Here is a 21,861-nt window from a genome sequence, read left to right as displayed (position 1 = left end):
ATCTTAACCATACGATTTTTTCTTTTTCAGTGGATGGGTGATCTTATGAGGACAGGAGTCTGAACAGCTGATACAAAATGTATTATGAAAAGATCCAGGGTAGATATAAAGCTTTAAATGGGGCTTAGAGAATAAAGTAAAATTCACCAATTGTGAAATCAACTCTTTAACTTGTCATTTTGATGAATATGTAAGAGATTTTCACTGATGGAGTCTGTGTCTGTTTTGAGATAACATGGAGAAATATCTAGCTAGTGTCTACACTTAGTGTAAACAGAGTTACTATAAAAATAACATATTTCAAATTAAGATAGTAAATGTAAAGGAATAATCATCTTGAAATGGAGTAGACTAAAGTACTTTGAATCATTCTACATGGGAAAGACTACAATGAAGACATAAGCTGGGGCATAATTATCATAAAGTTTTTCTATAACTTACATCCATTTGGGGACATCTTATAAAACTGAGCAAATTATGTATTAACAAATAAGCTATTGTTAATATGTTAAAAGAACAAAGACTTTTGCAATTGGCTGTGTAACAGAAGATGTTTGTTTTTAAAGCACACTAGAAAATTAATAGTTTCAGAACCATCTAAAAATGTGTTTTACTCACCGTGTTAACACACTTGGTTTTGGTTCAGTATTAGATTGGTTAAATTGCATTTCAATTATCATCACAGTAACAACATACATAAGAAAAAATCATGCTCCTTTCTTTTTCTCTGTCAGACAAAATACACTTATATGTTGTATATATTAACATGTAAATTCATTAAATTATCACGTTGATACAGAAGACTAACAATACGGACAATGCCAAAACGAATAGGATACACATAACTTTAAAATGGCATCTCCACATTTGTGAGGGATGTATTAAAGCAGTTTTAGAATTACTTTTTCAAATTATATTTGCCTTTATTTAACTTTTCACTGAGGCATGATTTAATGAGCCATTGTCTGGCAGCTGATTTCTGCCTTTTGTCTGAGATGGGCTACCTCATTGTCAGCAGCCTGCTATTTGGTGCTGCTAATTAAAGTGATTCTATTAGGTAAAACAGAAGAAAAAGTAAGGGTAGCTAGGCGTTAATCTTCCCATACTATACTTGTGTACATAGATAAATATAGTACAGTTATAAATTTTTATCATTAGATTTGGAATGATTGTCTTTCAGTATTTATGCAGGCTGTGTACATTAAACCACTCTTCAGTATGTTTGAAAAGGCTATCAGGTGAAGTTCCAATTGACTGGAAGAAGGGGAACATTACTCCAACTTTTAAAAAAAGAGGAAACTACAGGCCAGTGAACCTCAAGTTTGTGCCTGGGAAGATCATGAAACAGATCATCCTGGAAGATATGTTAAGGCACACACAACATCAGGAGGTGATCCAAACAACTAGCACCATTTCAACAAGGGCAGATCATACCTCACCAATCTAGTGACCTTCTCTGATGGAGTGACAGCATCAGTAGACAAAGGACAAGTGACTGACATCATCTATATGAATTTCTGCAAGGCCTTTGATATGGTCTCACATCACATTCTCACGTCTAAACTGGAAATATATGGTGTTGAAGAGTGGATAAGAAATTGACTGGACAGTAAGAAGCAGAGGGATGTGGTAAATGGATCTATGTCCAGATAGAGGACACTCAAAAGAGGTGTCCCCCAGGGGTCTGTCTTGGAACCTGTGCTCTTAAACATCTTTATCAATGACCTAGTCAGGCTTGGACAGGTACACTCTTTGATGGGTAAAAAACAAGTTGGATGGCCAGGCCCAGAGAGGAGTACTGAAAGGAGTTAAATCCAGCTGGCACCTGGTCACAAGTGGTGTTCTCCAGGGGTTAGTACTGGGGCCTGTCCTGTTTGATCTCTTCATATATGATCTGGACAAGGGGATTGAGGGCCTTCTCAGTAAGTACAGTTATAACAGGTTGGGAGGATATGTCAATCTACCTGGTTGTAGGAAGGCCCTACAGAGAGGTCTGAACAGGCTGGATTGATAGGCTGAGATCAGTGGGATGAAGTTAAGCAAGACCAAGTGCAGAGTCTCACACTTTGGTAACAATGACCCCATGTAATGCTATAGGCTTGAGGCAGAGTGGCTGGAAGACTGCATGGAAGAAAATGATCTGGAGGTGCTGGTCGACACACAGCTGAACATGAGCCAGCAGTGTGCCCAGGTGACTGAGAAGGCCAGTGGCATCCTGGCTTGCATCAGAAATCACATAGCCATCCGGAGGCGGGAGGTGATCATTCCCCTGTACACAGCACTGGTGAGGCCCCACCTTGAGAACTGTGTTCAGTTTTGGGCTTCTCACTACAAGAAAAACATTGAGGCCCTGGAGTTTGTCTAGAGAAGGGCAACACTGCTGTGGCAGGTCTGGAGCACAAGTGGTATGAGGAGCAGCTTAGGGAATCGAGACTGTGGAGCTGGAGTTGATCCTTGTGGGTCCCTTCCAGCTCAAGAGGCTGTGGTGAGGTGGGGGTCAGCCTCTTCTCCAGTGTAATTAGAACAAGACAAGAAAGAACAGCTTGAATTTGTGCCAGGGGAGTTTCAGACTGGATATTAGGAAGAATTTCACAGAATCGCTCAGAATCACAGTATCACAAGGTTGGAAAGGACCTACAAGATCATCTAGTCCAACCATCTTCCCATTACCCTTGCTATCACAAGCCACTAAGAATTTCTTCTCAGAAAGAGCAGTGAGATTCTTGTAAGGAACTGGAACATGTTGCCCAGGGACAAGGTGGAGTCACCATCCCAGGAGGTGTTTAGGAAAAGAGTAGATGTCGTACTTAGGGGCATGGTTCAGTAGGCAACATTGGTGATAGGTGAACAATAGGACTAGATAATCTCAGAGATCTTTTCCAACCTTAATGATTCTATGATTCTATGAAGTCACTTGAGATAGATAAAAGAAGTAATAGTAGTACATGGCAAAATATTGTGTTCCAAAACATGTATTTCCAATAGATGTATATTAAAATTACAAAAGGTTTTGCTTAATTTGGCTATAATATGAAGTGTTCAGGTGATTGAGACAAATGTATTAGCAGAAAAACACTGTTTACCCAGAGAAAGCCACATTTCCTGGTTAAAAATAGATTTATACCCACTCTGTGCAAGTATGCTCTAGTACTCTTTGTTGCCAGTTTTTCTTTCCTTTTGTGGAGTGCCAGGCATGTCATTGCCTTTGCGAATGTGAATACTCTGGGCTCCATTCCTCTCTTGCTGATCAAGTCAGAAGAGCCTATCTTAATTTGCTTCTAGGATGGGTCAGCCACAAAGTACCACTTCTGTATTTAAGAAAAACACCACTGCATCTCAAAACTCCTTATTCTGTAGAGACTAGTTCTTTAGAAACAGGATTATTCAGCTTGTCTTTTCACACATTGTTCCAGGAGCATTTTCAAGAGCAGCCACGATGGAAAAGGGGAAGAACATCTGTGTGAAAGGCTGATCTCACTTCACTTTGATCTCAGAAGTGCTAGCAATAGGGAAGGCTTTGGCAAAAGTCACTGTCTATCTGGGTCAAATGCACAACAGTAGCTATATGGAGAGGATGCGTACAATCTGGACAGCCTTCTGAGTTGAATGCTTTTATGAATTATTTGAGCATTGAATGCGAACATATTGTGAATGATGTATTTTAAATGCATTCCACAAATAATTGCTGAGAAGCCTAAAGATATATCTATATGAAACACTGATTTCCTCAGAACATACTCTGGATTATGTATACGAGTTGTATTACCCCTTCTCCCTAACACATAGGATATTCTGATAGTACTTGTGAATTCTGCCTACAGCTATTCAAGTAATTAATTAGATGTATTTCACACAAACATATGCTCTTGCACATTCTAGGATTTTTCCTCCTTTAATTGTAACAATAAACAGAAAAGGAAAGATAAAATATATCTCCTACAGATGGGAATAGAACCTGCGATTCAGAACCCAGTTAAAAAATGTGACATACAGGTAAACGTCTTGTACTATTTGTTACAAAATTGTGGTCTTCATAACTGAAGTCTCTTCTCTGTCGGTCAGGAATGGAAAGAAGATTTAACATCTTGTTCCACCTTCAGGGGTTTGGCTTAGTTTCTGCTGCTCGTTGTCTGCATAGGCAGCTCATTATCATCTAATGCACTAAGGGCTGGCAGTGTTTATGAGAAGCTCATATTGCATTTTAATATCTCTGTTTCCTTAGTCATGAGTGTGGCAGCATTTGATTGAATTTGTTCATGTCATTTTTACTGATATCTCCCCACATAGAGGGGCATTTCACAACTTTAAGCGCTCTGACAAACAGGCTATATTGATTAACAACAGCATATCAGTCATGATGCAGAATTTCTACCTACAGGCAATAGCGCTGTATTTTGAAAACAGTCAATTTAACTTTGGTCAGAGTATCATTATCAGGCTCAGTGTCGGTTTCCTATATTCTCTGGGACTAAATAGTGCTTTGAGTATGTGATAATTATGCTTTCCACAAGGCACATTTATACTCTAGAAAAAATTGCTAGCATTCATTATTCTTTTTCAGGTTTTTATATATATTCATTCAATAGATATATAAATATAGTACGTGTATGTATGTTCACACTGCATTAAATTGCAGTGCATTACACACAGCTTGTTAAAAAAAAAAAAAACACAAAACGTTATGCCAAGATTGAAAACAATGTGCAATGATAAAAGGTCATTGACAATGTGGGTAGAAATTGTGACATACTTTAGGTAGTAACAATGGAACATTGAGAAAGTCTAGTGAAATTTATAGCTCTGCTTTTTAAAGGCCAAGTGCCTGCAGCTCCTGCTGATTCCTGCCTGCTGGGGTGGGTATTCAGCACTCCTGAAAACCTGGCTGTAAGTGTTCGTCATAGATATCTTTTAAAATAGCTGTTCCTCCTTTGCCGAGAATGTGAATAAGAAAAGGCACTGGCCCTCAGCTGAGTAGCCCCCAGAAAAAAAGCAACCTGCCATGTATTCACCTCCAAGGATTCTACAGGAACTGTTAATGAATAAACAGTGTTCTCTCCAAGCCTCCGCTGATATCACTGATAATTCTGTTGCAAAAATGTGTTTTCGTATGATAAGGAGCTATGTAAATAGCAGATTTTTTTTTTAAGCCAGAGGTATTTAATTTCCCTCATTCTTAATTTTGTTTCCTTTCATGCTGCTCATCTCACCCACCTATAAAAAAATATTTAATGTGAAAATAATGAAGATGATAAACTTATTTAAATCATATGTACATCAAAAGGAAATGAAAATCTGAAAAGAAATTCTGTCTGAAAATTTTAATCAAAATGCATTAACATAATGTCAGTGTAAATATATACTAGGTCTGATGTGAAGACAATTAAGATCTATGATGTCTTTCTGGGTCATGTATACAAGTTGTACTTACCTGAACTACATTCTATTATACCTTGCTTCATTGGAAAGGGAATGTTTGTATTTGCTATTGGAAAACAATACTTCAGGAGGAAGTTTCTTAGAGTCTCATATCTCTGCTAGTAGCTATGAATCCCAGGTTTAAGGCAAGACCATTCAGCCAAGCTAGTTTTAACCCATCGAAGGTAGAATTTACAAGGGAAGCACCTTTAAAAAGGGCATGAAAGATAGGGATGACTTCAACATGCCGTAGAAGAAGCCTGCTGCCTTGCATATCTGGTCTGTAATTAGAGATTTTTTTTTTCCAGATGTTTGTTCTCTACGGTGGCTGCCAGACTCCTGTATGAGGTCTGCACTTAAGCTTCCTGCTGTAAAGGACAGTGTAGTATGTAGATCAGCTTCCGTGATCATGAAGATGCAAAAACTTTTGCAGTAGCTTGGGAATGCAGTCTGAAATTTCAATTGTATGTATATGACAGGTAGTCTTACTTGTATTAGTCTAGTTTTACTTTCCCCTTCTTTTCTCTCTGACATTGTCCCTGCAGGACTCCCATCAAAGTCTCTGCCCTTTCATGTTTAGAATTTTATCGCTGATTTCCTTTGAAGAAGGTTGAGGAAGGAGACTCGCCTGATTGCAATCTAGTTTTTCTGGTTACAAAATCGAAAGTGAAATACTATCTATCAGTACAGCACATAGCATGGTATTCTTGTGGAGTTCAGTCAGTTTGATTTTGGCCACAGAAGTTCAGACATATTACTTTCTGCCACTTATAAGAATTGGTATCTGCTATAACAACTGCATCAGTTCTTTGCCAAAATGCATTTAGTGTAAAAGTCCACAGCAGCCATGAAAAGCTTTCATTTGGTATCAGAGATGTAGAAATTCTTTAACATTCCTCACTTCTTTCTTATCATTTTTTAAAGAGGATTAATCCTGTGTTTAACTTTCAAGGACAGAGCTGCAGTGCCTCCCAGCACACGCTCTTTGTTTTCAGAGAGGCCATGAGGGAATGATGTAATACCGGAGATGATCTGTAGATCTGAGGTAAAGCATTTCCTGATGATCACTAATGGCAATAAAGGCAAATGAAGAGTGCATACAGACATGATTGGTAGATACAAATGATTGGGAATAATGCTGCTCTGTAGAGCAGGTCATCTGTTTTTGCCAGGCTTGTTCATAAGCAGCTCACTACATCAAACAGTGCACTCTGCTGCCTATAGTCTGCTGTCATCTGCACATATTCACGCTGACACACCAAGGTCATCTTGAAGTTGAAATAGGAATTCAAGCATTTATTCCACGAGACACTTTTTAAGCAAGCTAACCTACTTAAGTTAAATAGGTTACACTTCTAATGGCTATTTTGCAGGCATTGCTGTGCAGAGGGAGGTTTGAGGGGATTTTCTAGGTTATCAGTTTCTTCAGGTTCCAGTGGCAGCCAGCATTATATGAAGATGTCTCAAATGAGGAGAGTCTGACAAAACAGAATGTTTTCCTCCCCCATCTCTGTCTGAAATAATTACTCTCTTCTGCACGTAATAATTATCATAAGTTACTTGCTCGCTACGCACTTCTGCCAACTTTGCTGTCTGCCCACATGAAGCAGTGGCTTTTCTAGAGGAGTTAAGAGGACAATCTCACCACTTCTCTGGCCATCTTCTCTACCTCCTTGTACTCCCTTTGCCCTGTGTTTCCCCATACCTCCAACTTCTTTTACATGTGGTTTTCTTCTCCTCCCTGTTTTGTTTCTGCTCTTGAAGCTCCTTTTATTTTGCTGCTCCTCTTTGTCTGCTCCAGTCAGCACTTCAAGATTTAATTCTGACAGTTGCCTGCTCAGCCAGTTGGCCAGCACAGCGGCTGCCACATGGATATTTACAGCACTCCTTCCACTCCACCAGTGACTATTTGAGTAAAAAGAGATCAGAGAAGAGTACTCTGGTCTACACTTGGCTCTGACCAACTTGTTTCATAAAATCCACTAACCATTGCTTTTTTTCTATCTACCTGTCTATCTGTCTGTCTGTCTATCTATCTATCTACCTATCTATATATTTATTGCTGTTCCTGTGCTGGGACACCATTGTTGTGGGCTGGTGCTGGGGATTGGTTGCCAAAACCCTGTAGGTGACTCCTTTAATTGTTTCTTACCACATCTGTAAGACACTCTTGCTTCTTTGCCTACACTCTTGCAAGTCCTTCAGGCTCTTTGAAGTTGACATACAATGGCTTGCCTTAATGGTGAGAATGCCTGTGTTTAGGTTTCACCCTTGAACCTTAGATCACATGTATGCAGTTTGTTTTTGATCAACAAATGATCCATTTTAGACTGGCACCTGTGAACTGTTCAATTTACAGAAACCATCTTTTTTTTTTTTTTTTTTTTTTTAAAGCATGCAGTTGAGTTTAGCTGTATCAAGTTGTTTGTTCCCGTTCCACAGTCTGAGTGTGTTTGGGTTACTAATGCATAAACATTTCCATGAACTGCGTGCTCTGTCTGGCATTCCTTGTACGTGCCCCACATTTGACTTCAAAGACTCTAATGTGAGTTGTTTCCCTGAATGCTTAAGTGAAATATGTTAAATTGCTGCTGGTTAGAAAATTCTGTACAGATTCTCACGAATGCTTTAATTTGCATAGGAATAAATTATTTTAAGGTGTAATTTAGTGCTTAGCATTTCCTAATTTTCCCTCGTAGGTCTGATCCCTTTGCATATTAGAAGGGAGATAAAATAATGGGAAGAAAAGTCCAAAGTCACATGGAGGAGAAAGAGGTTTATTTACATGGTTCAACAACAGTAACAACAACAAAAGAGCTAACTCCAGATGCTAATAGAGTCAAAAAGTGTGACTTCAATGCTATGATATCAGATATTCATGGCCACTGTATTGAGTTGTTACCCTGGAAAAAGGATCTCTGCTGGCACAGGTTGTCACTAAGATGTTTTCATAACTAGTAAGTAAAATCACACTGTGTGCTCCCAATCTAAATTTGTTTAGCACAAAAGATTTTTGAAAGCTTTCAAATCTTGAGTAAAAGCTTAAATTATTATAAATTCTATTCATCGTGATATCAAGAAAAGACTCACCCAGCCAGCATAAAACTGCAGTTCAAGAGTCCCTTTAATGAATTAAGAAAGCTTTTATGATTTGGCAAGGTGAACACTGGTACGTGTAAAAAGTTGCAGCGTCTCGATCAGGTTGTTCTTGATGTAAAATCCTTTCAAATGTTCTTTTCTCTGATCTTGGCTAATTACATCACTTGTCACAGCTGACTAGTCCTTCAGTGACCATACTCCAACACCTTCCTTATTTTACATTGCAATCTTATCTCCTACAATGCAAGAGCTTTATTTTTCATTGCAGTGTCATTTGCAAGATGTCAAGGGCAAGCAGCTGCACGGTGGATATGTATAGATATTTCTGGTGAGCCGTTGTTCTTCCCCCGACACAGCAATTAGACAGAAGCTACAAAGGGACAGGAGAAGAAAAGCTCTCTCTCTTCAATTCCCTCTATCAGACTGCACACCCCTGAACTGAAATTTCTGGGTTCGCTGCTCTTGTAAGAGTGCTAGTTTGGCTCTCTAAGCAAACAAATGAGCAAATAAACGAAACCAAACAAATTCACACTTTCAATTAAAAGAGGTCTGGTGTTCTATTATTATGCATTCTTATCCTCCCAGCAGAGATCTCCAAGCTGTTCCCTTGGGGGTTTCTTGGTAGAGAGTTTCCATTCTGTCGAAAGGCTGTTTCTGGGCAGCCATCTCCAGAGAAAATCATGTCTGAGCTACCAGACAGTAAACAACAGTACAGTCCCACAGGGTCTAGGCTGACCTGAATAAGGTTCAAGCTAAAGGTAGTGACAGCAGTACAATCCTTGCAGAATGTCTGTGCACACGTGCATGTGTAATTTAGACCATGAATATTTTAAATAGCCTTGGTCAAACCTCAAGCGAAACAACCTGCAAGACAATGAAATGGAAGATATTTTTGGTAACAGTTTATTTTTGTCTGCAGAAAATAATAAGTGTAGTTACAAGTATGTCAGAGTATGTCCTTATCACTCACTCTAAGCTTTTATATCATCTATTCTCTTCACCTTTTCTGTCACTGTATGCACACACTCACATAGGCCGTATTTTCAGCTAACCCATTTCTCTCAGAGGGAGGCAAAGTTGATCAGTTCTCTCCACAGTGTTGTTGTGATGAATGTGGTGAGATAGCTTTATGTACCTGGTATTAAATTCTACATTTACTTACACTGTTTCCTGTTGCTCTTCATATCTCCTTCCTCCTGTGAGACAGATGACAGGAGAGTTTAGCCAGTACTGTATGAATTTATAGATCAAGCAACTTTCCTCTTGCTTTTTCCTAGAGTGCCCTTATGCTACTGGATCTCTTGATTGCTGAACAATTTGTTTTTACTATCAAATTCTCATTTTACTGTCTGTCAGTTGTATCTGTATCTCTCCATAATAGGCTTACTACCCCTGCTGTGTCCAATTTTTCTTTTGAAAGAATCTCATTTTTTTTCATTTCCCAATGCAGCATCTCAGGTTTATTTTAAAGGATACCACATTATTTTTGTTAACAGAAAACACATTTTGCATCTGTTTATAGTGGGATGTAATCTACTGCACATGGCAATTTTTTTTTTTTGCAAGATTTCATTTTATGTTAACACTTTTCTCCTAGTTTTCCCTCAGTCTTTCAATTTTCAGCTGTATGTTCTTGTCTGAATGTCAGAACATGTATTTAAAGGTCTCCAAGACAAGACCTTCATACTCCCTGCTTCTGCTGACTAATCTTCACCTGAACAAAACAGATCTTGGAGCATTTCCCATCTTTTTTTCTTAAGGTGTAGGCCATTGAGATTATTGAAAGTGTGAAATCTTTCTTCTCTCCATAAATGTCTTCAGGAACAAGTAATATTTACTCCTCACCATCTTCCAGATCATTGGCAATAAAGGCATTTTTTTATCCTTGGACGGTGTTGGTACAGGAGTATTTTAGTGTATAGTTTTTAGTATTTAATTCACAGGATTTTTATTTATTTTTATTTTTTATTTTTAGTTTTATTGGAGATTCGTGGAGATAATCTCCATGATATTTTTAGTATCTCTTTTCCGTTTTCTTATCTTATGTATCTATGTTGTAGTAATGCCATCTTTCATACCCGATTCTCTGTGTATGAATAATAAGTAGATTCAGTGCTCCAAACAGTAAAAAATACAAATGGATCAGACAGACAAAAGGTAGCATTATCTCTGCTTGAAAGATAGATAAGTGAGAATACCTTTCCTGACTCCCTCTGAGAGATGTTTTGGACTGACATGCTCTGTGCCCTGCTATTGCAGTCTTTCTAATACCCACCCCGATGCATTCCCCATGCTCTACATATGCAGACTCTAAGTTGCTCTTTCAGATTTTACTAGTAAATACTTTACCTTTCGTGCTGCAAGCAGGATTCAGTACCCCGCTGGGAAGCACAGTTGCCTTGAGATGTATGCTCTTAATATGCCAGGAGAATTTCATGTTCTCCTTCATGTAAACTGTTGCCACTGATATAACTCTTCATCTGTTGGTGCTAGGAAATAAGTTTTAAGGATTTTGACTTCTTTAATTGTCATATGGCTGACTGTGGATTTTTTCCTGCCTTGGCACCCTGTCTTTTTGGTAATTTGTTGGCTTGCCTTTCACAGCTTTTGTAAACAGCACTTGCAAAACTCTATCTCATTTTGAACAATGGAGAACACATGAGATGTAATGCACCTGCTACTATCAGTGAATATTCTCCCAAGTTCTCTATGTGCTGAGCATACTATTCTCTGTCTTTTTCACAGTGTTTCCTAATGGCTGCCTGTGCACTTTCTATTCAGTGATAAGCTGATTGTGTCTTTCAGTCCTAAGAACTTAACTGGCAGCCTCCTCTTTGCCTGCACCTTGCCCTTGTATTCATCATGACTCCGCTGCCAAAGGCTGCATGCTCTGGCTGTGTCCTACTGCTTGGATTTGTCATAACTGTGCTCCCAATAGCAAGTTTAACTGCTGTTCAGGCTTGCAAGGAGGTTGGGAGAACATCAACTTTCTTCATTTTTTCAAAGTGCTCTGCTGAAGCTCTTTCTGCATTGTGAAAGATAAACTCTATCAAAGTTTTCAGTGGGAATACACAGAACCTAGACAGGGGCTTGGCTATCCCTGTACATTGCTGAGATTCCTTCATCACTTGTTTTGACTATATGTTTATCTGCCTTCAGAGTCTCACTGGAATCCCACAGAAGCCAATGTTTATTAAATGTAAGGAAGTCCACTCTTAGCTTTGCAGAAAGTCTCTTCAGCAGTTAAGGCCTGGGTTTACCATCTGATGTGTTGCTTTTTAGTGCTTTTCCAAGTGGAAAAGCACTAAAGTTCTGTTTGACAAAGGCGTCTGCTCCCTCTTCTCCACATGGTATGTTCTGTGGGATTACTTTGCTTGCACTGCTCTGCCATGGGTGGAACTCCTACATGTTCACCCACTGCCATCAGCTGAAAGCCTTAGTGTTTCCTTTCACTTCTCTGTCTTATTATAGCCTACATTTCTTCCCACAGATGGCCCCTAGAACGATTTTTTAAAAGCATCTGGTCATATTTCTCTGCTCTGTTATTGCTGATGCTGTTGGGATTATGCTGTACTCAGCTTTGCAGACCAGTTAAAATTGGTTGTTATCTAATTGAACAATTGCAAATAAGCAGCCTTTGCAGCAGTGAGTGTACTCTGAATGCATGGAAAACAGTGACTGCTGCATACATGTGTAAATTTTTGTGTTGCTACCACAAGCATTTACAGTCATCAAAGTGCAGAAGGCTGGAATTCAGTTTTAGAGGGATTATGTGAATTTGTTCTGATTTCCAACCTGTGCAGAGTTTTGTCTTGTGTTTAGCAATATCTAAAGTTGAACTAGGGCATATTTTCCTACCGCTACTAAAATCATACTATGGGAATACTCCTTGTAGGATGTTTATGTGTCCACCAACAATGTGTGTATCATTGCTCTTTGTTTAGAAAGTGGTGACTACCCAACATTTATTTTTTTTTTCTTATACCTTTGCCCTATAGTTTTCAGCCATGATATTTTTTCCTTCCAGCTTTCATGCTGTCTGCTTGACATTGGATTCTTATGGATGCAGTCTCAGCTTGGGCTGCTTCTGGGTTTCAGACTGAGCCTGGATGCTTGTACTTTTGTGCTTACTCCTATTGCTTTGTACTTTTTGCTCATCAGATTTCTTTGCTATGTTCATACAGTGAGATCTGCTTCGTTGGCAAAATCAAGGTGTTTTCAAACTCATTTATAAATCACAGCTTGTGATATCTCTATCCTACAAAGAATCAAGAAGTAGAAGCTGGCTTGTACTTGCTGTACTGCTACTTCCTCTAGTGAGATCCTGCTAGTTCTCGTGCCTGCTCCCTTGTGCTCTACAGACACTCAAGAATTTTCCTTCCAGACCCACACTCTTCCCTTCAGAGATGTACCACCTAATCTCCAATTAGTGGTTCCATTTCTGTTGCAAAACCATCTTTTCAGCAGTAACAACAATCTCTTGTTTAGAGAGAAAATGTCAGGACATTTGTTTAGTTATTGTTTACCTGTTCTAAGAGCGCTTTTGCGCTGCCTGCTTCACTGGACCATCATCAAAATTTCCCTGTATCTTTTTAGACTGTGTGACAAGGTGAACACAAGTATGATGCCAAATTTCCCTGCTGGAAAGTCTCAACTTTTGATTGCTGATTACTGACAAATAGTAATACTTTCATTAAATGATGTTAGTTGTATAGAGGCGTCAAAGACCTGGTGTTTCTCTTGATATGAGACACTGAGTGAAGTGCCCAGAGCCTTGGTTATTGTTACTTATTCCCATTAGAAGGATTTTTTTTTTTTTTTTTTTTTTTTTTTGTCTGCCAATGGAGAGACTAGGGCAGGTTCACAGGATAAGAGGAAATGTTTTTAAATTAAAAGAGGGGAGGTTTAGATTACATTTTAGGAGGAAATTATTTACTCAGAGAATGGTGAGGCCCTGGCACAGCTGCCCAGAGAGGCTGTGGGTGCCCCACCTATGACGACATTCAAGGCCAGCTGGATGGGGCCCTGGGTAGCCTGAGCTGGTGGGGGCAGCCCTGCCCATGGCAGTTGGAACTGTCTGGGCTTTAAGGTCCCTTCCACACCAGACCATGCTTTGATTTTGTGACTCTGTGAAGCAACTATTATTCCTGTGTTGCATTTCCCTCTCCTGCCCTCCTAGCACGGTGAAGCACCTGAGGGCAAAGAATGACAGGGCAGAGCATCTGTTGGTCTTTCTGCAGCAGATCTCTGTGAATCATGCCCCGCTGACAGACAGGAGTCACTTGGGAAGTCACTGCCCATGGGATATTTAGTAGTTCCCTTGGGAATATGTCCTTCCAACAGCTCACTTTCTTATTTCCCTCAGTGTGAAAAACATTTTAATTATAAGAATGCTCCCAGAGCAACTGACAAGTGGTAAGCTATCTGGTCCACATTGGGCCCGACTACAATTATTTCTTCTCATATTACTTTAGAAAACTTTTTTCTGTGGTAACTGAAGAACAGTGAGCCTCTGTTCTTTTCCTGCACAAGGAAATCCTTTTATCCATGAAACTCTTGACCAAAGTAGTGAACTGAATTTACTGAATCTAAGTGGTACACCTGCTAAAGCACTGAAAGCAACAAAGAATCCAGCAGCAATCATCTATCTGTGGAATTACGGTAGTTTATCAGGTTTTTTATTTTATTGATTGAGGTTAGTTCTTAAAGAATCCTTAGCTAAAACTTTATAGTGTTGCTTTAAACATTAACCTTCTCGCTTCAGAACTTGGAGCAACGACACCACTTAGAAAAACAAACCTAGTATAAATCCAATGTAACATTGAAAATAACAATAATTGGTTAATATATTTTAGTATCTCCTCAAAATTCAGAAAATTTACTTCTTGTTACTCAAATTGCAAATTCTGTTTTTCATTCCCACTTATGACAAGGGCAAGTATGTCCAAAATTTCTTGCAGAATATCCTTCTTTAAAATGCTGGTTTTAGATATTTTTGTAAACTGTAGAAATGTAGAATTATTTTTAGAATGTTTAAGGAGTAGCGCAACTTTTTAATTGAAATATCTCTTCTTCTACATCAGGTTCTCAGTTACTTTTTCTAAATCACAGTGACTTCAGTTTGTTGCAATGAAAATGAGCAATTTCAGCTGATGCAGAGCAACAGCTGTTCTCAGCAACATAAAATTAGGAAATTAGTAGAATAAATTATAAAAACAGCTACAATGTTAGCTGACATCGTATTAAATAATATTACATTAAATAATGTAATATGCAAATGAAAAAAAATATGATTTTCAAAACTTCTGGATGTTCTGAAGTATAAAGAAATCACTTTTTGTTTTTCATTATTGGGAAGTCTTCTCCTAGTAATGAAACCTGTAGGTGAAAGCCACATTTCTTTTTGCGCAAGAAGAAAAACATTACTTCTGACACAACAAGACTTTTTGTTATGAAGTATCTGGCTTGGCTGGCATAAACTGCCCTTGAGAAGATCATCCTGAATAAGAGATGTCACATTCTACACACTGCAGCAATCCTTCCTCTGCACTCAGATAAAATTAGCATGTCATCTTGTGAATGGGCATGATGCCAACAGCGAGGGAATGGGCATAAGTGTTCTCGTCAGTAAAGTCTGGGTGTTAGGCAGTCAGACTTTTCTCATAGAATGCTGCAGTGTTTCAGCCTTGGCGGACGTGTATTTCATCATTACTGTTGAAGGGTGGATTAACTCTGGAAGATTCAGAAATATTTTCTACTAAAATGACTTTCAGTTTCTGGTAAATGAGATTTGAAAGTCTGACATAAAGAAAGGGAAAAAATCAAACTCACACACCTGTGTCCTTCAGAAACACATTACAAAAAGAAATTATGCACTTTGCAATGTTTTTGTGGCCCCGGAGTGTTTCCTGCTAAATAACTCATTCCTTTGTGGAAAATGCATTTGTGACCTTCTGTGGCTTTCCCTCTGTAGAACCTTGTACATATTTTCTGCTGAACAGGGCAGAAAACGAGCTCCATTTGGAGTGCAGCTAACCATCTGAATAAATCATGCTTCAAGTACATGACCCCATTTCTTCTCAGCGGAATATCATACTCTGCTAATGGAAGTGTTCTGGTTTCAATATAGCTATCTTTTTCCTGGCAGTGAAAGGAAAGCCTTGAATGTGGGTGTATCTAGCAATAAATATAGAGTCTGGAATGCAAACAAATGACCCATGGTGAGATACTAGGTATACAGTGATTGCATAGCTGTGCCAATCCCTTGCTGATAGTAGACAGACTAGGTTACCCCACCTTCACATTCTGTGTTTTCTTTTGAAGAAATTCAGGGAAAAAAAAAAAAAAAAAAGGAAAGGAAAAATGGAGTAATATGGGACCAAAACTTAGATGCTGACGGGGAACTTAAATTCTCCAGCCTTTTGAGAAATCTAGATTTGGAGATGTCACGGTTTCTTTGGTGACTACATAACATTTTTCTCATAGCAAAATCTCTATCTTTGTTTTCTTAAAAAAAATAAAAAAAAATCTGATTTGTCTCATTACTGGAGACTTTCTTTTCATGACTCTTCAGAAATATTTCAGACTATTTTCTTGAGTTTCTACTTGAAATGCTGTAAGTTTAAAGATAATAAATTTTTATTGCCTGTAAAGGAATAATTTGCCTGGAATAATTTGAAGACTGGAAAAAGTAGCACTTGACTAAATATTCTTTAAAACTACAAATATGGTTCTTTTGTCCCATGGGAAGACCAAAAAAGACCTGCATGTCTCAGGATAGAAGTAGGGTTTTCCCCACAATCACATTTCTCATTGTTCTCCCTATGAAGATAAAAGTAAAGCCGTCAGCAGTTGCTTAAACAATACCAAATGGCTTTGCATTAGAGAAAACGAGAAATTATCATACAGACTTTTCTCTTGGCTTATAAAATGTGACAGTCTAAAATCTATTCCCTAAGTGAGGTTGGCAACAAGCACCTGAGGGTAAAAATAGCTAAGCTGCCACTGCTTTTTTTTTTCCAGCTTTCACTGCAACTGGAAGCAGGATGCTTCATTAGTAAGCTGAAGTAGTAAACTGAAATAGTAAATTATGACACTGTGATGCAGTAACTGTGAAGGTGTGTATTTAGACACTTTTTTTTTTTTTTAATAGCAAGATAAACAATGATTCTTAATCATAGAATCAGAGACTGGCTTGCATTTCAAAGGACCTTAAAGATCATTTAGTTCCAACCCCCTGCCATGGGCAGGCTTGCCACCCACCATATCAGGCTGCCCAGGGCTCCATCCAACCTGTCCTTGAGTGCCTCCAGGGATGGGGCATCCACAGCTTCCCTGCGGAACTTATTCAAGGTTACCTCATTGTGGGGTCACTTATCAAACTTGTCCAGGTCCACTTGGATGGCATCCCTTCCTTCTTTTGTATCAACTGCACCACTCAGCTTGGTGTCATCAGCAAAGTTGCTGAGGGTGCATTTGATGCCACTATGTCATTGATAAAGATGTTAAACAGCACTGGACTCCCAGGGGACACAACTAGTCACAAGCCTCTGGCTGGACATAGAGCTGTCAACTGCAACAATCTGCCCAGATTTATTCATAGGAAGAACGACTTTAATGTAAGAGAATAATGTAGAACATTATACATGTGACCAGATACAAACACCACAGATGTCTGAATCTGTTACATTTGTTGAAGACTTACAGTGCTGGTTTGTTTTTGTTTTTTTTTACTAATTTTGGAGGAAATAATGTCTTTGAATATTGGTTTCTCTTGGTAAACATGCTGTGTTGCAATGGCAGATGGTCAAATTAAGGCTACTTTTAAATTAAAATCCATGACATAGAATGTGCAAGAAACAAAGGTATTCATCTATATCATTAAAAAAAATTATTCCATTCCTCCAGGCATACTCTGGTAGTATGTATTTGTTAGTGCCTCAGTTAACACTTGAAACTTAGAGGCAAATCCATATAAGAAGCTTTGGGATGGAAAGAGCGGGAGTATTTGCAAAGGGTGCTTTTTCAAATAAAACGTGACACAAATACAAGATATCAGGTACTACCAAATAATTGAAATACAGTGTTTTCTCTTTTGGTAGCATCAGATAAATATTGCTATCAATTCACTACTTCATTGCCAAAGTAACTTCACACATGGCTTATGGACCCTGAAATTGAGTAAAAACGTAAGATAAAGATAGCCACAAAGAAGACAATATTGCTTTAATTTTATTTGCTAATGAATGAATAGTAATACTATAATTTACCAACTGCTAGAGCATCTTTCTAGGTGAATCAAAAGACACAGCATGAAAAAAAATTCTTTCTTCTCACATCCTTGTCTCCTCCAGTGGCCTGTTCATGAAATCTTGGATTGCCTGGTGTAGAGGTAACCATTTATTAATTGAAGCCTTCAGAGCTGTAATCCATCTAAAAGAAAGACCAACAAATGTATATAGTTGGGTGTTACAAATGCACTTCAATACCCTTTGGAACATTCTATAAATGGTGTTTGTTAAAATGTATTACTGTGTATACTGCTTGGAGAAGGGTAGAACATGAAGGAGTTGACTGTAAAAGCTACATATCTTAAATCCAGTTTCCATCATACCCAATAGCTTAGTCCTCTGTTAAATTAGATTCCAAATTCTGCAATTAGAAGGTTTACACAATCAAAACTCCCACTGACAGTTGTGGAATTTGACTGAATTACTATGACAGGATTCACCTTTGGAACATGATTTCATAGGTCAATTTTCATTTTTACTACTAATGCTCATCGTTGGAAGTAAATCATCCTTGGGAATGTTGGGAATGAGGAGGATATGCATTCCACTAGTTCGGCCTCCTCTAATGAGAAAGTACCATAGGTTTTCTGTTCAGTGTAATAACCCCCATGCCATTGTGAAAGGCACCTTATCCAGATTCCCTTCTGAAACTCTGCAATCCAGAATTGTTGCAGTTCCAGCATTGACAGTAACAGAATTGATGACTCATATGGTCCAACATGTTGTGCTGCAGTGTGACTAAAGCTAGAACTGAAAGGAAGTCTAAAGAAACAAGTGAAAACAGAATGAAAAACTGTCACCAGATCTTTCCCAAGCTAGAGTGTTCCCAATTTTCTTAAGTCTGGCAAATAAAATAAAAACAAGAATCTTGATTTACCTTTTGTTTTCATTTACATTTTCGGCACATAAGTAGAAAGTTTTAAATTCTTCAGATGGAGGTTTGAGTTCGATTACTGATCTCTTGGATCCCAGAGACTGTTCACTCACAATATATCCCTGGAGGTAGAGGCCACCTTGATGGAAAAAAATTAGCATGCATCATGTATATTGAAGCTACCATTTAGGAAATGACTGCCTGCTAGCTGCATAGTGAAAATTTTTGAAAAAACAATTTCCAGATGACTTGTGTTGGGCCTTTCCACAGTTATGCAGAATTTGCATATAGAATATGAAAAATACAAAATATCAGTTTTCTTCTGAACATTGGTATGAATGGAGCTCTTTCTACAAGATTTCAGATTTCTTTTCCTCTCGGATGCTTGGTGCAGAACTCAGTGGGAGTTCTGCCAGGTCAGCTTTCATCGCAGCCCCTTCTCTGCATCAGGAAAGAACTACACTTCTTTGGATGAAAAGCAGTGTACAGGAGGTAAACATTTTTATTGTTACAGAGTGAATTTTCTCTCAGTTAATGGTCATGCTCCCAGATGTTTTGGCATAAATGTGCCTGTCCAGTTACTGGAACTTAAGAGACAGTTCTATTGCACTATGAAAGCTCACTCTGACTTGACAGAGAAAGGGAATACAAAGACATAATAAGCTGTGAATAGTAAGCGTGAATATGATTACACAAAACGTGAGATTAGTTCAGTGATAAAGTAACCTAATATGATGTATAGACATCAAAAACTATACTAAAATTAAACCATATTAAAGGTTAGAACTGAAAAGAAGTATGGATTTGAAATTTGAGAATAGATTTATTTGTGCTGCAGTCAGTTTCATGTACACTAAACTCTTCTCTTCAAAACTGTATGTATATCCAACATTCAGGGGTTTGCTTTCAGTCAATTAATCCTATTAATCCTGTCAATTGAGAGGCTGCCTCAAGTTAAACTTACAAATTTTGTTTTATCTGTCTTGTGTGTTTTTTTTTTTCTTTAAATACTAAGGGGATATGAATTTCAAAATTTAAAAAAATAAATAAAATCCTGGAATCATCATTTGTTCTCCTTACTTGACATGCTGCCATCAATAATTGGAACTCCATCGCAGGCCACAACAGTTAGCTCTAAGGAATTACACAGCATTTGTTCTTCAAAATATTTTTGTTTTATCTGCTTTTTTGTTTTTAAAGTGTCACTATAATGCCATAAATACAAAATACTGCTTTTTTTTTTTTTTTTTTTTTTTTGTCCTTTCTGCTGATTCACTGCTTAACTATGGGCAAGTCTTAGCTTCAGCTTACTGTGGAACTCACTGGCCGTTTCACACATACATATGGCCTTCGGCAGGTGGAAAAAAGTTTTCTCTTTTAATCTGAAAGCCAGCTAGTAAGCAAAAGTACAACATTTTCTTTCTGATTCTTCTGGCTGCCAGTTTCCTTAGGATAAGGAATCAACACCCATCTTGAGCATCCTTTTATTTTTATTTATTTATTTATTTATTTTAAATACAAAGTCCCAGGAAGTTGTCCTGAGTGCCTAAAATTCAGCTCCCCTATCTCAAAGTTGTTTGTGATGGATGCCTGGTAACATCACCTTGCTGACTTCATGAAGCGGCCAGACATGTTCCTACTTTGTTACAAGTAGAACTGCTACATAGCATCATGGATTTTTCAGCCTAGATGAAAGCACCTGGCCAGACCCTGCAGGAGCCACCTCTGCTGCAGTAAGGGAGTCCTGCCTGTTGCTGTTCTGCCTTTGCCAAGGCTGTATGAAAGCCTGGTAATCGTGGAGAAACCAACCAAAGATTATGATGTCCCTCCCTCCAATGCTATCTATCACAGAGTAGTATGACAGCCTTCAACAGACTTTCAGACACCAATGGTAAGGAATCAAGCCTCTAGGAAGTGCTTTGGGACGGTGATGTCTCTTGCTGATGTGTTTTTCTGAACACCTGTATCAGCTCTGTTCCATAAACAAAAATTCAGATCACTGCACATAAAAAAAAAAAAAAAGAGGAGTATACTTTATGAAAAGAAATTGAGTTTATTCTATGCTCACCTTCGCAGAACACTGAGAATTTGCTGATAAGAAACTTTCACTAGTGGTCAAAGTTCTATTTGAAAACTGCAATGAAATGTTTCTTTAACCGTTGTTTGAAATCCCTCAGCCAGCCCTACCTTGGGCAGGTGTGGAGCGGAGAGTGGCATAGAAGTACAAGCAGCCATCCTTCAGAATGCAGTAGTGCTGAATCCAGGCATCTTTGCTTCTGTCCAGCTGGTGGAGGAGCCCCAGGCACTCTGGGTTTTTGATGGCTAAGGGTGGCAACGTGGTGTTGTGCAGCGTGACATCTACCCACACATGGTTCTGTGAGGCAAGCATAAAATGAGCAGTTATGTTAAGAAATTAAAGATGGCCTGCTAGTATGAAATGACACCGTCTCTAGTCATGTGCAGCCTTTAGTTGTGAAAAAGGTTTGTGAGGTCAACTCTGGAAATGCAATTGTAAAACTTGTATTTGATGTCAAACAACTACTAACTTCTACTTCCTTCTTACAATCATAACTTGTATTTTCCACAACTCTTTTGTTCTCCAGAACAGTTTTTTGCCAGTAGAAACAGGTTGTGTGGTCTAACCCAGCTGACAGTTCAGCACCATACCATCGTTCATTCACTCCTTCCCCTCCCAGTGGGATGGGGAGTAGAATTAAAAAAAAAAAAACAAAAAACTAGTGGGTTGAGAAAAAACTATTTACTAAGACAGAAAAGGAAGTGGGAAAAAGGAGAGCAGGATTGAAAATTATTTTTATTTATAAGTATATACAAAACAAGTGATGCACAAGCAATTACTCACCACCCACCAACCAATGCCCAGCCAGTTCCCAGGCAGCAACAGTCCAGCTGGACAACTCCCCATTGCTTTTGAAGCTTTCCCTTTGGCAAGACTCCTCTCCTCTCCTCTCCTCTCCTCTCCTCTCCTCTCCTCTCCTCTCCTCTCCTCTCCTCTCCTCTCCTCTCCTCTCCTCTCCTCTCCTCTCCTCTCCTCTCCTCTCCTCTCCTCTCCTCTCCTCTCCTCTCCTCTCCTCTCCTCTCCTCTCCTCTCCTCTCCTCTCCTCTCCTCTCCTCTCCTCTCCTCTCCTCTCCTCTCCTCTCCTCTCCTCTCCTCTCCTCTCCTCT

The 21,861-nt window shown here is 38.7% G+C and overlaps 1 protein-coding gene across 1 annotated transcript; it reads right to left on the bottom strand.

The window, feature by feature from the left end:
* Positions 1–17,111: 17,111 nt before the first annotated feature.
* On the bottom strand, positions 17,112–21,632 carry LOC121108575 (interactor protein for cytohesin exchange factors 1-like). The gene is made up of 3 exons (XM_040656366.2): positions 20,866–21,632; positions 18,682–18,817; positions 17,112–17,946 (listed from the first exon to the last, which is right to left on the bottom strand). Exons 1-3 carry the CDS (start codon positions 21,065–21,067, stop codon positions 17,847–17,849), a joined length of 438 nt encoding a protein of 145 aa, XP_040512300.1. The 5' UTR covers positions 21,068–21,632; the 3' UTR covers positions 17,112–17,846.
* Positions 21,633–21,861: the final 229 nt, after the last annotated feature.

This window comes from Gallus gallus, chromosome Z (assembly GCF_016699485.2).
Source record: "Gallus gallus isolate bGalGal1 chromosome Z, bGalGal1.mat.broiler.GRCg7b, whole genome shotgun sequence".
NCBI lineage: Eukaryota > Metazoa > Chordata > Aves > Galliformes > Phasianidae > Gallus > Gallus gallus.
The sequence above is the reverse complement of the archived record's forward strand: the minus strand, read 5'-3'. Positions and strand labels throughout refer to the sequence as shown.

What these genes read in the sequence shown, in the direction of transcription:
- LOC121108575 (XM_040656366.2), bottom strand. Translation starts at nt 21,067, where the DNA reads ATGCTTGCCTCACAGAACCATGTGTGGGTAGATGTCACGCTGCACAAC. An exon ending in CCGCTCCACACCTGCCCAAG is followed by an intron (nt 18,818 to 20,865) that starts GTAGGGCTGGCT and finishes TTTTCCATCAAG; the next exon opens with GTGGCCTCTACCTCCAGGGA. An exon ending in AATGTAAATGAAAACAAAAG is followed by an intron (nt 17,947 to 18,681) that starts GTAAATCAAGAT and finishes TCTTTCTTTTAG; the next exon opens with ATGGATTACAGCTCTGAAGG.